This window comes from Erpetoichthys calabaricus, chromosome 1, assembly GCF_900747795.2.
Source record: "Erpetoichthys calabaricus chromosome 1, fErpCal1.3, whole genome shotgun sequence".
Lineage (NCBI taxonomy): Eukaryota > Metazoa > Chordata > Cladistia > Polypteriformes > Polypteridae > Erpetoichthys > Erpetoichthys calabaricus.
Window position 1 is genome coordinate 75,535,784 of NC_041394.2, and position 15,907 is coordinate 75,551,690.

Genomic DNA, 15,907 nt, shown 5'->3' on the forward strand with positions numbered 1-15,907 from the left:
GAAAATCATTATACACAACTATTCAAAAACTGCTTGCAGTTTGATGTCACCCTTGTATTGGTTTGTGTTCCTCTTATTTAACCTGTGTAGTGTAGCACTCTGCATTTAAAGAAATAAATTGCACCTGGCAAATCACTACACAGTATAGGTTCTTCTGGATTACTCTACAGCATTACCAGTATTTTGTGTTTATCTTCAAGGCAATTTCACTGTCTAGCAGCAGATTTGTGACAATCTTCATAAGTGCAGCAGAACCGAAATTACTTCCAGCCCTCCACTGCCATTTTACATATAATTCTGAATTATAATCCATTAACATGTCTTGATAAGAGGCAGTATTTAAAAGCACAAAGCACACAAAACCCTTTACGGTATCTGCTCAGACTGTGGTGGAATACATACAGTACATCTTCAGATCCTCAAGATAATCTTCTAGGGACTTCACATGGCTCACCTCACATCAAACAGCAAGAAGTGTAGATATCTGCAAAACCAGCTTACCTTCCTCAGCTATGTGATGTCAGTGGATGGGGTCCGGGTGGACAAGAAAGTTAAGCCCATTGTGGACTACCCTGCACCCCAGGAGGTAAAAAGTCTCCAGTGCTTCCTGGGGATGGCTGGGTGGTTCCACAAATTTGCCAAAATCGCAGCTCCACAATTCCAGCTGCTGAGGAGGTGGTGGCAGGATTGCTAGGACTCTCTTGAAGCGCTGAAGAAGGCCTTGTCATAATCACTAGTCCTGGCACAGCCAGATCCACATTGACTTTCCACCTCCACACAGACGTAAATGACCTCGGGCTTGATGCTGTCCACTCCCAAATGAATCAGGGAGAGGAAAGAATGGTGGCATATGCCTCCCGGGCACTGAAGCGTGCCAAGTACAATTATTCCACCACAGAGAAGGAATGCCTCACTGTTGTGTGGGCCATTGAGAAGCGGATCCATTTCCTGGAGGGAACAACTTTTGAAGTCTACACAGACCACCATGCTCCTACCAGGGCATTCAATTGCTAGAAGACCACATCTCGGTTAACCAGGTAGGTGTTGCACCTCCAACAGTTTACATTCAAGGTGTGCTTTTGTAAAGGCTGTGCTAATATCATGCCCCATGTGCATGAGCCAGCACCCATGGTATTGGTCCCCTAACCCTCGGCTTGATCTTTCCCTGAACATGCAGGACACTGTTCAGTCTCAAGCTGCTAGTCCTGTTTGTCATGGGCGGAGAGACGGCTTGGGCAAGAGGCCTGACCCCATACATTATAGGGAACTTCAATGGGCATTTATCACTGTGTATCAACCAAGGATCAGGGTTACCATTATCAGTTGGTAGTGCCCGAGACATACATATTTGCCCAAGTTCCTACAATAATAACATTATAGTCAGATCAATGGTGACTTTAGACTCCCCAAAACAATGTTTAAGATCCTGGAGGAGAAATGGGGGCTGACAATATGTCCACACGTGTACCACCAGTCTGCAAAACAAAACCCCACCTGGTCTCTTCTCTGGACAGTTCAACCAGTGACCATCACCACACCAGGGGAGTGCCTAGGCATGGACCTAATGAGACCATTTCCTGACACCAAGGACCAGAAGACCTACCTGATGGTGATTGTGGACTATTTTACCTGACGGGTGGAGCTACTCCTAATGACTAATGCTACAGCCAAAAACATCTGCTTCACCCTGAAGGATGAGTTATTTACCTGATTGGGGGGATGAAGAACATTATCACAGACAGGTCCACAGTGGGAGGAGGTTTAGCTTAAGACTACAGCATACCTCCCACTCACCGTATCCTACAATGCTTCAAGACACAGCATGACAAACTTAAATATTCATCTCAGGAACTGTTCACAGGATTTTCCACTCTCCAGCATTATGGATGCATTAGAAGATGAAATGAAAGCCAGATCTGAGCATTACTTAATGGGTATTCAATTAATCTTTCACAATAAAGAAGACAGAAGTGATTTATCATCATGTTCTAGTATTAGCTTTGAATTCTAAACACATGCCACTTTAAATGTGAAAAACCTAATTTGAACCGTCAAGTCTTCCATTAATCTTTTAACCAGATTATTTAGTTTAGGGTCCTTACATTTGGGCAAGGGTAAAACCAACCCTGGGCAAGGGACCAGCCCATAATAGGGCTGTTTATAAAAAGTTTAGTTTTGTATTTTTTATGGGCACATTCGATGCTTTTTTCATTGTCATACAAAATCATAAATTCCATTGCCATAACCTACTACTACTAGCTCTAGCCAAAACACTTTGTGTTGAAGATTACAATGACATTTTAAAGAGCAGTTACAATGTTTTCCTTTAGGAATTTTATTGGAAAAACTATTTTCAGCATTCTATCCTAGCCACTTATTTATTTATATAATATACACATTTTATTATATATATATATATATATATATATATATATATATATATATATATATATATATATATATATATATATACACTAGCAAAATACCCGCGCTTCGCAGCGGAGAAGTACTGTGTTAAAGAGGTTATGAAAAAAAAAGGAAACATTTTAAAAATAACGTAACATGATTGTCAATGTAATTGTGTTGTCATTGTTATAACTGTTGCTGTTTTATATATATATATATATATATATATATATATATATATATATATATATATATATATATATATATATATATATATATATATATATATATATATAATATACACACACACATAAACATTTATATACATATACATATATATACATATCTACATATACACATCTACATATATATATATATATATACACACATACATAAACACACACATAAGACTTACTGAGTGAAACGGCCTTTCATTGACAATCATGTTACGTTATTTTTAAAATGTTTCCTTTTTTTTTCATAACCTCTTTAACACACTACTTCTCCGCTGCGAAGCGCGGGTATTTTGCTAGTATATATATATATATATATATATACACACATATACACACATACATGCAGTTTTAATAACACAGAAATCAATATAAACATTAACATCATTATCATATGAGAATATGAAGTAATATATAAGAAGCACATTTCATATAAATATAAATTATTAAACAGTAAAATCTTCTTCTGTAATTTGCTACCGTGGCAATTTGTGTGTCTGTCCAGGATTTCAAATCACCTGTAGCTCGCAAACCGTTTCACCTATACACTTGAAATGTGGTACACATATAGTACGTCACGTCTACTATCCGGTTTATGGGTGATGATTGTTTTAGTCTTTTTATCTTTATTTTATTTTATTGTAGAATCAACTCCTATCTGCGCACAGCAGGGCAGCCGTGGGCGGATGCGTATGGTGTATTCACTCCATGTTATCGTGCATTGCGCTGTCACTGGTATTTTGATAAAAGAATTTGAACAACATATAAGAAGCGTATAAATTATTAAACAGTAAAACATTAACATTTAAGAAGTAAAGTTACATGAAGTACTACTGCAGTGCCTTCGGGTATACCTCATTTTTTCTTTGCCCATTACATGCTTAAATGTATACATTTTTTGGTGTACCTACCCGAGAACACGCGACATATAACCGACCGTGGGAGAAGCATGGATTTTAAACACGCGTTGAGTTCATCTGCTGGTCTCCCTCGTGGAATAACTGGTAATGTTTGACTAAAATCTACAGCGAGTAAAACGACATTACCTCCTTTTTTTTTTTTTACGATCTCTGAGATGTTGCTTTTTTCGGTTCAAGACTTCATAAGCTCTTTTATGTTGTATGGTGTACTTATCCCAAACCATCATCTTTGAATGTTGCAAGACTGTCGCCTTGTATGTAGATCGGGGTAATTACATTCATTGCATTCCTAGTCTGAATCACAATGTGATTGTATGGGTGGTTACCTGGCACTGTAGGGTTGCCACCCGTCCTTTAAAATACGGAATCGTGCCGCGTTTGAGAATGAAATTGCGCGTCCCGTTTTGAATCAATACTGGACGGGATTTATCCCGTATTTTTTGTATCATTTTTTTTTTAAAGCAGCGTCTCATGCAAATCATCCCACACGCATTTTATGAAGATGCCTCCTTTCCTACTTTTGATTGGGTAATACTTGATGTCATCGTTAGTTTGATTGGTGTTTTTAACTGTCCAGTGAGGAGGGCGTGTCTTTTAAGTACAGTCTGCAAAGTGTTGGCACTGAGATGTGGCGTCAGCGCCATACTTGAAGCCCCTAACGTTGCGGTCAGCAAGTCGGCTAACATCCGCCATGTGCCGTCTTTCAGTTGCGAGAAGCAGATCATAGAATGGTTGAAACTGTTGCCCCTAACGTTGCGCCACGGCGTGTGGTTCGTTTATACCTCGTGTGTTCTCATTAAACTTTTATCTCGCGAATATGTTATTGCAATCCGTAGCGGGAGCGTTTCTATAAACTTAATTTAAACTTACGTTTTACACCGTGCTTTCTTTCCCTTATGAACATGCTTGTATGCTTAACTCGCTCTGTTCTCAATTGTTTAATTAATTTTTTGCTCTTAGCTGTTCGCGGCTCTTCCTCCATTTCCCCCTACTTCGTTCTTTTATCTCGCGAATATGTTATTGCAATCCTTAACGGGAGCGTTTCAATAAACTGATTGAAAATAGTTTTGCATTTACCTTTTTAGTAAAAGGCGAGCTTTTAAGCCTGAGAAATCAGCCCGTAAATGCACACGTTTAATTGCACATGTGTTAATATGTATGGTTACACAGTATTAAAAGACAGTGAACAACGTCAGTTACCTTTGTTCCCGCGTTTGATAAAAGGTGAGCTTTTAAGCCTGAGAAATCACCCCGTAAATGCACACGTTTAATTGCACGTGTTAATACAGTATGTATGCTTACACAGTATTAAAAGACAGTCAAAAATTAACGTAATTTACCTTCGTTCCCGCGTGTGACTCGTGCTGTAAATCTCTTCCTTGTTTTTAGTTCACGTGATTACGTAGGAGGCGTGATGACGCGATACGTGACTCCGCCTCCTCCATTACAGTGTATGGACAAAAAATATGTTCCAGTTATGACCATTACGCTTTGAATTTCGAAATGAAACCTGCCTAACTTTTGTAAGTAAGCTGTAAGGAATGAGCCTGCCAAATTTCAGCCTTCCACCTACACGGGAAGTTGGAGAATTAGTGATGAGTGAGTCAGTGAGGGCTTTGCCTTTTATTATTATAGATTATATATACACACACACACACACACACACACACATACATATACACACATAGTAATGAAGAAATAATCCTTTCCAGGCATCACAACTAGACAGCTCTCATTTTTGTTTTATTGTTCTTGCCATTAACACATGAAGTGAGCTGTATGTACAAAGAACACTGTGCTCTTTCGGTTGCAGTCTCTCTGGTAGTTATTAAAGAAGCTGTGGTGATACATGCACTTCAGTTAAAATAAAGATGCATTCTACAAAGTGTCAAGATGTGCACTATGGTTAGCCTTGACTCTGGGAACATCTTAGATGTTAGTCTTTAAAGACATTTTCTCAGTCACTGGACAGTGGAAGCGGTTTTCCAATTTACTAAATCTTTCAGTAGGCTTCTCACAGAAGAAGGATGTCATCAAACAGGTATGTTGGCACTCAGATCTTCACCACCTGTGCTGCCAAGCATGGATTTTGACGCTCCTTTTCTAAATTAGTTTTGGATTTGATGAAAAGTCGTCCATATGTCCCACCGACTTGACCTTTTGTTAATCGCCCAGGGTTCATACATACACAGCCAATGACATCCTGAGGAATTACAAACATGAATTAACTATGACAGAAGAAAATGTTTGGATATGAATACTTAGCCTGACAATTTTAAAGGTGGCATTTTTGTAAGCAAAACAATTTCTAAGACAGCAGCATTAAAGACATCCTTCAGCCATAGAAATATATACTTTAATACAGCTTCATTCAAGAATATCAAATGGTTTGTGAAGATTTTCATTAAGGTTAATAATTTGATTGAAGGATTATAAAAATGCCCTCATAATATTTTAATGGCATAAGGTAAATCTTGAGAGTGGTTACCTTGGCCAAAAACATTTGTGAACCAACTTTTCTGGTTGGCAGCAGCCTCACCCTAGACCATGTGAATATTACACAATTGTCTCAGCATAATGTCTGGTTGCAGGCAAGAAAACATTGACTGTTATTTGTAGATGTTCAATTAATAATTAATCAGACTATTCTTACAAAACAGTAGGTGGTGGGCTGTGAGAGGTTACTGTATATCAACTTTAACCTTATTGGAACATTTAAACATTTACATGAGGAATAACACAGGTTTGACTGTGGGACACATAAAATGCCATGATTTTTGTGCTAGTCATGAATTGCCCACAACAAGCACTATGTCACACTACAAACTTCAGAACTTACCTATAGCCAAGGCCAAATAGCTGATCTCGCATTCATTTACAGAACATGTAAAAGTCTGAATGGACCTTTTCAAGATGTTACTAGTGGAGATAGAAAACGCTTCAAGATGCAGAACGAGGCCATTCTTGCAGCAGCAAAAGGTGAGACTGCACAATGAACTATAAGGTACTATTAGGTCATGAAATGGAAGGAAGTAGGCAAGATCATGGAGAGACATTTTCTTTAGAGCACTTTGGACAAACCACTGCACACTTCAGGAAGTATAAGACATATACTGCCCAAGCTATTCTCAACAACACTAAACTGACCTCAAGAAATAGAATTAATGTGTAAGGAGCTAACAGCATGTGTCCAAACTGGGAAAGAAAGAATCTGGTGCAATTAGGTCAATGCAGAGGCTCCGAGGGTAGAATTAAAAAATCCTGAAATACTGTAAACGTTTTGGATATCATGTTTCTTCAACACTGTAGTTAAGGAACCTCAAGGCAGATATACTGATAAATGAACAGGAGACAAAATAGTGTGTACCATTTACAGAAGAACCATATTCCTCAGGTTTCCTACGAAAACATATGCCAGGTTACAGAAATTAAGACTTTGGCTGACTGTTAAATCCCTGATTGAAAATAATCAAAAAACATTATACACTGCACATCATGTTCAGGCTCACTATCCTGCCTTTGGATGGATATGTGAAAGGTTATGGGAGCCTATAAATTCTCCTGTTATGTGTCATGAGGACCTGGTTTAGGATAACATCATCCATGATGGACATGAAACACATTCAAGACAACAGGGTCCTACGGCCAAAATAGTGTATTTTTTTGATGCTGTGTATTGTTTATACAAGGGATCAGCCAGAGTTACAATAAAATCTTGAAGGCAAACCCAACAGCTGAATCTCTGCTACTCGTTAATGATGATGTTTTCCTGGCCTCAACTGATCATAATCTGTAGCATAAATCAGCAAAAAACAATAAAAAGATCAGATTTGAAGAAATACTTATTAAATTTATTTGATAGCTGTAAAAGTTAAGATTTCTTGCACTTTTCAGGTGAAAAGGAAGCAGCTACAAGTGGAACAGTTAAACTCTATGGGTTCTTATTCTTGAATGAGACAGACTAACCAGTAGCATTGTATAATGGCACTAGTACTGTGGGCATTATCTGGATTAGGATTGGTGAGGCATGAACTTACTTAGATAAAGCTCCTATTTTACTGGTCATTATGAAAGATGGGTTTCATAAGTACAAAAAACTACAATAAGCCAGGTTTCTGAGCAATGTAGCCGACTCGCCATAGCAAAGCAAAATAAAGAGTTAATCACAAGGGAGTTGCTGTTTCTCAGGACTGAAGAAAGCAAAATGTGGTCTTTATGTCATATAGGGTGGATAAACCTGGACATTTTTAACAGGATGTGTACTGGAAATAGATTTTTCTTAAGACCCAGAGCTATAAGCAGGTCTGAGAGCTTGAGGGAATAAAACAGGAGAGGGCCAGAGTGTGTTTTTGGGCATAGGGTAGCCAGGTTAGCTGGGTTCAGCCTGTTGCTTCTGAAACATTTACCAGGATAAAACGATGGCATCTAAGGGAGTGAATAACAAATCTAGCAAGTCACTTCATTATCTACAGGGCAACCCGTCAATTAAAAAGTACCTTAGAGCAAAACTTCAGTCTTATTACCTGGGACCAATACTATAAAGCAAAGTAACATCAAAATAATACTTCACAAAATACGACTTTAAAACCAAGTTTTATGACTTCCATTTAATAAAATTGTGAAAAGTGTCAAGAGAAACAAGTCATGGGTAGAACATTAAATCTTAGTGTACAACTATGGAACTTAATTTTAACTTCCACAAATATTTACTCACCTTCACAAAATAGCGTAGTTCAGAGGGCACTATGAAGACGTCTGGAGTGACTTGCATTTGTGCATACAGCTGAAAATTCTCATAGTCAATATTCATTTCTTCGGCAGGTGGATACAGTGGGTAGTAGCTGCCAACACACAATCTCCTCTAAATTATTTCAGCATTTAAATAAGTAATTATTTATTAACAAATATGTTATCAGCAATCTAAAGGTTCTCTAGATGGCTTATCAATTAAAAAGAAAATTTCTAATATTGATATCAAGTCAAAAAGTATACATGTGCAGTTTCAAATGTTACAATGCAGTTAATTCATTTTTGAGTGTATTTGGTAAAGTTTTAAGAAAGCCTAGAGTAACAGTCATTAGCATTAATGGCAAAGATTATTTTTTCATAAAGCAAAAATACCTTCTTTGTGTTAAGATGTGCTTCAAAATCCGGGTAAAACGATCAGAACCAACAGAACTAAAATGAAACAGTGGGGAGAAGATTTAAAAATGAATCATTAAACCACTTAATTATATGTTTTCCATTTAATTTTTTTTTTTTTAGAAATTTAGGGAAAATATACATTTTACATGAAGAGTAAAGTCTTACACGTCCATCCATTTTGTTATTTTTTTATTTTTAAGATGCCAGCAGAACCCCGTGATCCTGTGTTAGGATATGTTGGGTTGGAAAACAGAATCAGTTTATTTCAGTTATCAAAATTTATCAAAGCAGTGTGGATCTTTTAGAATTTTTCAATTCAAAGGATATTTAAATAGAAATTAACTGCTCAGAGGTGCCATTTATGTGTTCAAAATACAAATTTCATAACCATTAAAGGTTCGGAAATAAGGTGTGTCGTGGCCACCCAGTTACATGTAAGATGTCTGACGGTACATGCTTCTTTAAAAGAACAGAAGGCTTTAAGATCGCTACAAAATAACAGCACTGTTATCACACCAGCCGACAAAGGAGGCACGACAGTTGTATTAAGACAAAAAACAATATGTCACAGCAATAGAAAAAATGCTCTCTGACACCATCACTTACGAGGATGAGATCATGGTCTTGTTTGGTATCGAGTCACTGTATACCATGATTCCAATTCATCTGGCCACAGAAACTCTGAAAACAAAAGCTAAATAACTACTACACCACAACAACAACATGAACTAAGCTGGCCACGAACAATACGATGCATCTAGTTTCACTTTGCAAGAAAAGTAACTCACTTTAATGGGAAATACTGCTGACAAAAAGAAGACATGCCAGTGGGATCACCATTATCAGGACTCTTGGTAGAACTGGTAATGCAGCGATTTGACAGCATGGCTCTAACTCCATACACTCCAAAACTTTGGACACATTACTTTGACATCTCTGTCATATTAAAAAGTGGCAAGCTGAATGGATTTCCATAATCACATCAGTGCAATATTAACCGGGGATCCTGTTTACTATGGAGAAAGAATTAAACCAATGCTTCAATTTCCTGGACATATCACAGCTCCATTTATGACGGGTGATTGCTAGCAAAGTGTAATATTTTGTCTGCTTAACATTCCTTACGATAAATACCTGTAATCACGGTGGCATCGTTACCAGTTCAAATGGATAAGACTGTTACAGAAGAGTTCACACCCATTGTAATACCAAGGAGACTAAAAAGAATGAAAGGTTCTATCTTTTCCAACTGTTCACATCAAACAGCTACCCAAAGATATTCAGATAATGCTTACATAGGAGACGCCAGAGACCCCAGTAAATTGACTAACCTGACTTCCCCCATCCCACCTGGCACACAATTCCTCATCATCACAGGATATCAGAAGGTACAGTATGTATCTTGTCTAGATCAGGCATCAAAGTAGCACACAAGCCTAAAAACATACTGCGCACAGTCCTTTTCAATGGTAAAAGCAGGAAATTGGCAGCAGAAACACGTAACACGGTTTACAGCATACCATGCAATTCATGTCCACCTGTATACAAGGAAAAACCGATATCAAAAACACTTGCCACATGTATACAGAAACCTCGCATTGCAGTCAGAAGAAACAGCCCATGGCCTCTGATTTAGACAAATACAAGTTCGACTGGATAAATATTTAAATGGGACTCAAAGCTAACACTAAAAGTGCCACAGAATTGCCTGAGACATGGCTATCTAATGAAAACACAACTAACATTTGGAAATGATCCCAGCATATGCAGGCATGAGAAATAAAAAAAAAAAAAAACATGCACATATAATAAAAGACTTTATTACCAACCCCCCTCCTTATTTACAACTATCTTTTGCAAGAATTTTCCCTTCTCTTTCCTGTCTCGCACATTTAAACAACACGACACATCTGTTATCTGTTCCTCCACTGTTGAATGAGCATGGATAACATTTCTGTTCACTTCTGGGATGCATTCCATCACAGACAACATTCTTCATAGCTTGCCAAGAACAAATTGTTCATATGATATATACATAAATACACAGACACACACACAAATAAAATTAAATAGGTAAAATGTTAAATTACTTTTACAATCTTTCCACATAATGTTCATAAAACCAAACAGTGTCACAATCCATTTCAGTATTCTTAATTATTAATACTAGTTGATACAAATATTAAAAACAATTATTTCTGGTGGAAACAAAAACGCGTAGTGTACATTACTCCACGTAAAGATATAAAGTTTTCTACCTAAAGCTGTTCTTTTGTTTTACAATACTACAAGTGATCATTCTCGTATTCAGTTCTGTACAATAGTTTTGACTGTGACACAATCACAAACAGTAAGAAAATGGACAATGAAAATGAATAATTCAGCAAACACAACAAATGCTGTTAAAAAATAATACCGCCAAAACCTAATATGTGCTGCACACATCAGTATTTTGTACTTGTTCTTTCAGTTTCAACGCCTTTTCAGCTATAGTTCTTCTAATGAAAAATCTCAACATTTCCCTAACGCTTTTAGCCTAAACCTATTGTTATCTAATAAAAAAATAATGTAAAACAAGATTAGCCTAAAATAGAGATGTTGTTGAGCACAAGCCTATTGACAGCTCATAAAAATGTGAAAGAGATAAATAAAAAGATAACAAAAAACAGTCAATTTCATCAAACCAACTATGGTCTAAAGCAGTGGTTCTCAACCGTTATTCCACCAAGGTGCCCTTTATGTACTATGAGAATATAAGAGAAGCCCCCTACAGAGAACATGAGATTTAGCCTCTTATGCTTTTGCTGCAGTCTTGACCAAGCTGCTTGTTTCGGAACTTTATTAACAAAACCTTATTTGCTCCTAGTGCCATTACGCTGACTGTGTTTTTCTTATATCATTATTCAAAATTAGTAGCAAATTTCAGGAACAACATTTATGTCTCTATTAAAAATGTTATTTTTACCAGTGCCTGAATTTCTCAATCATAACATAAAAGAAGTAATTTTTCGCGATAGAAATAATAGTTAATAGTTACTGAAATACTTAATGTGCAGATATTTTTGATAACAACAAAAACTGTTCCCTTTGCATAAAACAACAAAAGTTGCTCTCTACTCATTTGCCATAAGAATTAAAAAATTAAGAATAAAAAACTGCTTCTGAAAAAAAAAAAGTCAAAAGTAATATTTAAAAAGCAGAATTAGTCATAGCAGACTTTTTTTATTTTTAAACTTATTTACAAACACATTGTCATCTTCTTAATTTGGTACTGGTGCATTTTCATCAGCAATGGTCACATTGAACACAAGTAGAAACATAAATGCATTTTCTCTCCATATAAAACAACCAAATTGGCAGAAAAGATAGAAGCATCGTTTATGGTGGTGGGCAGCAGTTAATTAAGTTGCAAACTTCACAAGAGGACATTACCTTTTTAACTACATACAGTATTACCGTTATGCAGTGTATTTTGGGGTCCGTGGCAAAAGCGTTATTTAAAAAAAAAAAAAAAAAAAAAAAGAATGTGTCTTGGCTTTTGAGTGTGGTCGCAAAGTGTTTGGTTGGTGAGGCGAGCTCATTGACTGTTTCTTGTAAGCACAACTGGCTCAGCTGTTCCCCAATGATGTTCTCCAGATTTTCAAGCAGAGCATCTGTGCTTACAAGGTAGAAAACAATCCTGGGAAAAGAGTAATGGGGGAAGTGAAAAGAAAGAAAGATTCAGAGAAAGATAACGGATGATCAGAAACAAAATTAAAGTCAGGATTGCAGCCGATCTGGTGCAGCAGCAAGCAGGCATAGCAGTCAGGAAGAGGGCCACTTATAAAGCAGTAATGCTCCAGGGTTAGTTCCATAGATGCAGAGGGAAGGTGGTGAATGAAGGGAACAGGACTTGTGGGATCCTCATGGACACTGACGGGTGGGATTGAGGATACAGGCCAGTAACATGGTTGACCGTATCAGCCGGATAGCATTCTTTGCCACTGACAATACTTCTAAAGGTGAGCTGCAGGTGCACAGAAATGGATGGATGCACTGAGACTCATGATTGGTTTTAACAGAGGCAGACCCTGACTGTGTTATAAACTGAGGGTTTTAAACTCTATTTGGGATTATTTATTTGTTGGATTTAATTTCCACATGGACTTTTATTTTTTTAACAGATTATATTTATTTATTTATCTGAAGATGAACAGCACCGCACTTTATTCTGTTTCGAACACCATTTTGGTTTGTTTTAATAAAATCACTGCACACTTCTTACAACAGCCTTTTCTTGTTCGAGTCCTTATTGCACTGGCTCATCCTTGGTTTCATGACTATCAATGGTCCGGGGTTCAAAAGGATGCCAGCTGCAGGCAACCCGGGTATCATAACTGGTAGCTGTGGTGCACTGTTTTGCACAGATAAACGGGAGTGATGACTAAGCCCCAAGTTGCTGTACATATGTGAGAAGTATTTCCAACTTCTGTCTAGACATGATGGACACTGGATGCATTTTAATTTTAATGCCAGGTGTAAATAATCCAGCTAAGCTATATACAAATACAATCTATATATGAAGCACACTTTAAAGATGGCCTTTGAGAAAACTAGGTCATTGCATCCCGTAGGCAACATGTTTTGAATATTGATGAAGCAGTCTGCTTTAGAAACATAACTTTGACACCCTTGCTGGTTTTTAGAAATTAAAGTATTTTGCTGCTATAATTTTTTTTAGTCTATTATGCAGCACCCAAGAAATTAACTGTGGCACTTGGCTGAGAACCACTTGTCTAAAGAGACTTTAGGCGGTCTCACGAATATTGTTATAAATCCTCACCAGTCTGGAGATGGTAATAAAACCAACAGTCAATTGTAAGAGATATCAGATTTCAGTCCACTGTAAGAAAAACAGTAAGCTAAAGCACTATGTTAAAACAATGGTGATGGTAAATGGTGTTATCCTTTACAATTATGGAGCAGTAATAAATTAAGCAGTAGCAATAAAATTCAACCAAGGGAAAATCTTTGTTCTCAATAAAGAAAATAAAATTGTGTTAAAACTGATGTCTTTAGCTATACGTTTTTTCCAGATGTGTTTTTTAAATAATGCCTACTACTAAAACCTTATCCCCACTGTAAGGCTCGGCTTTTGGAGTAGTTTGGGAAACGTTTCTGCCAGTTAACCTGGATGAACTATCATTATTGGTGAGAGAACTATTAATTCTCTGTATTTATGACATTAAATTGCTCAAACATATTAATTAATAACTGTGGAATTAATTGGCCTAAAACGGCTATTCTGTTAATTTTGTGACTAGCTTTGTATACTTAAACCCTTCACTACACTTAGGCATGTTTTGCTAAGGTTTGAGAATCCCCAGTTCAGAAGTATTATGAAAAGTATACCTTATTTATGTGCGTAGCGAGGATCACTCACTTGCTCCAAAGTAATTTTCCCAGCCTAATTCTATCCTAATTTTCATCTTCATCACTGTGGCTTCATTACTTATGAATTAGCAAGCAGTCCATGTGGCAGAACTTTCTACCTTCAAACACAGAGTAAATCACAAGAGACTAAGCATCCTTTCCTGGCTTCCATTCTCTTGACTCTAGACTTGCTATGCCTCTCGAGATTCTTCAAAAACCAATCCTAGGAATTGCTTCTAGATTTAGGGCTACTTTTCCTTAAAGGGCACAAAGCTCAAACTCTCTTCAGTAGTTTCTGTTTTTCATATACTATATGCTACCTACATTAATGAAAAATATATTAACAATCCTTACAGTTCAGGACTGTCTGCCACTACCTAATGGGTTAGAGATTTCTACCTAACCTACTGTCACTTACAAGGAAAACATTGTCCCACTTCTCTTAGCTTTGGATGCTTTGCTGTGCGGAGTTATGGAGATCTCCTGTTAATTCAACATGGTCTAACTCTCTCCAACAGAGATACTAGTGATATCAAATCCAAAATTTGGCATTTTGCAGTTCCATACTTCACTGCAGTTTGTTGCTGAATTTTTTTTTTTTTATTTTTTTTTTTAAACACCATGCTGACAAGTCAAGCATTCTAAAATGTCACCTTACCTGAAATGCCCTTACATGTGCTAGGCATTGCAATAGCACTTTCTTTTTTCAGCTACTCCTTGTCCAAGTTAAAGCTCTTACTGCTTTTCAGAAATTATAAGGAATGCATACTTTAAGGACATTATTATACATTTTGCATAGTTTCTAAAGAGTTTTTTTTTTTTTAAATATAGGAAACAAAGAAATTAATTTATATGTCATTTGGCAATCAAGAGCAGTTTCTATTGTATTCATAAATAGATATATAAACATATTACTAAAAGTCATTATTACTTAAAGAGAATCTTTAATTACAGCTGTCTGTAAAGTATTATTTTCTGTAGCATTTTAGATATAAACTTTATACCTGGGCTCCAAGTCATCAGCCCTAAGGACAAAAATGAGTTATTTTCTGTTATACTATGCATGTGCAGGATGCAAGGAAATATTTTACTACAATCCATTAATTAGTCGTCGTCTTCTTCTTTCGGCTGCTCCCGTTAGGGGTTGCCCCAGCAGATCATCATCTTCCATATCTTTCTGTCCTATGCATCTTGCTCTGTTACACCCATCACCTGCATGTCCTCTCTCACCACATCCATAAACCTTCTCTTAGGCCTTCCTCTTTTCCTTTTCCCTGGCAGCTCTATCCTTAGCATCCTTCTCCCAATATACCCAGCATCTCTCCTCTGCACATGTCCAAACCAACGCAATCTTGCCTCTCTGACTTTGTCTCTCAATCTTCCAATTTGAGCTGACCCTCTAATGTACTCATTTCTAATCCATCCTCACAGATTGCGCAGTGGTAGTGCTGCTGCTGCTTTGCAGTAAGGAGATTGTGGGTACGCTTCCCGGGTCCTCCCTGTGTGGAGAGCACTTTGAGTAGTGAGAAAAGCGCTATATAAATGTAAAGAATTATTATTAATCCTATCCATCCTCGTCACACCCAGTGCAAATCTTAGCATCTTTAACTCTGCTACCTCCAGCTCTGTCTCCTGCTTTCGGGTCAGTGCCACCCATAAATTTTTATTTTAAAATAGTTTTTGGTTTTACATAACTTTTTATATAAATCATTTTCCAAAACATGCTAACACATCTTAGTGCTAGAAAAGTGTTGAAAACTGTTCTGAGATTTTTTGGATATGAAAGACAGA

At 37.1% G+C, this 15,907-nt stretch overlaps 1 protein-coding gene across 1 annotated transcript in view; it reads right to left on the bottom strand.

Annotated features, from left to right (window-relative positions):
• Nucleotides 1-2,311: 2,311 nt before the first annotated feature.
• pola2 (polymerase (DNA directed), alpha 2) overlaps nt 2,312-15,907 on the bottom strand; it is a 69,955-nt gene continuing 56,359 nt past the window's right edge. Inside the window, exons 16-19 of the mRNA XM_028802316.2 lie at nt 8,681-8,737; nt 8,274-8,400; nt 5,240-5,762; nt 2,312-2,373 (exon numbers count right to left, since the gene is read on the bottom strand). Of these exons, the coding sequence (XP_028658149.1) occupies nt 5,613-5,762; nt 8,274-8,400; nt 8,681-8,737 (334 nt within the window). The 3' untranslated portion in view covers nt 2,312-2,373; nt 5,240-5,612. The remainder of the gene's footprint in view (nt 2,374-5,239; nt 5,763-8,273; nt 8,401-8,680; nt 8,738-15,907) is intronic.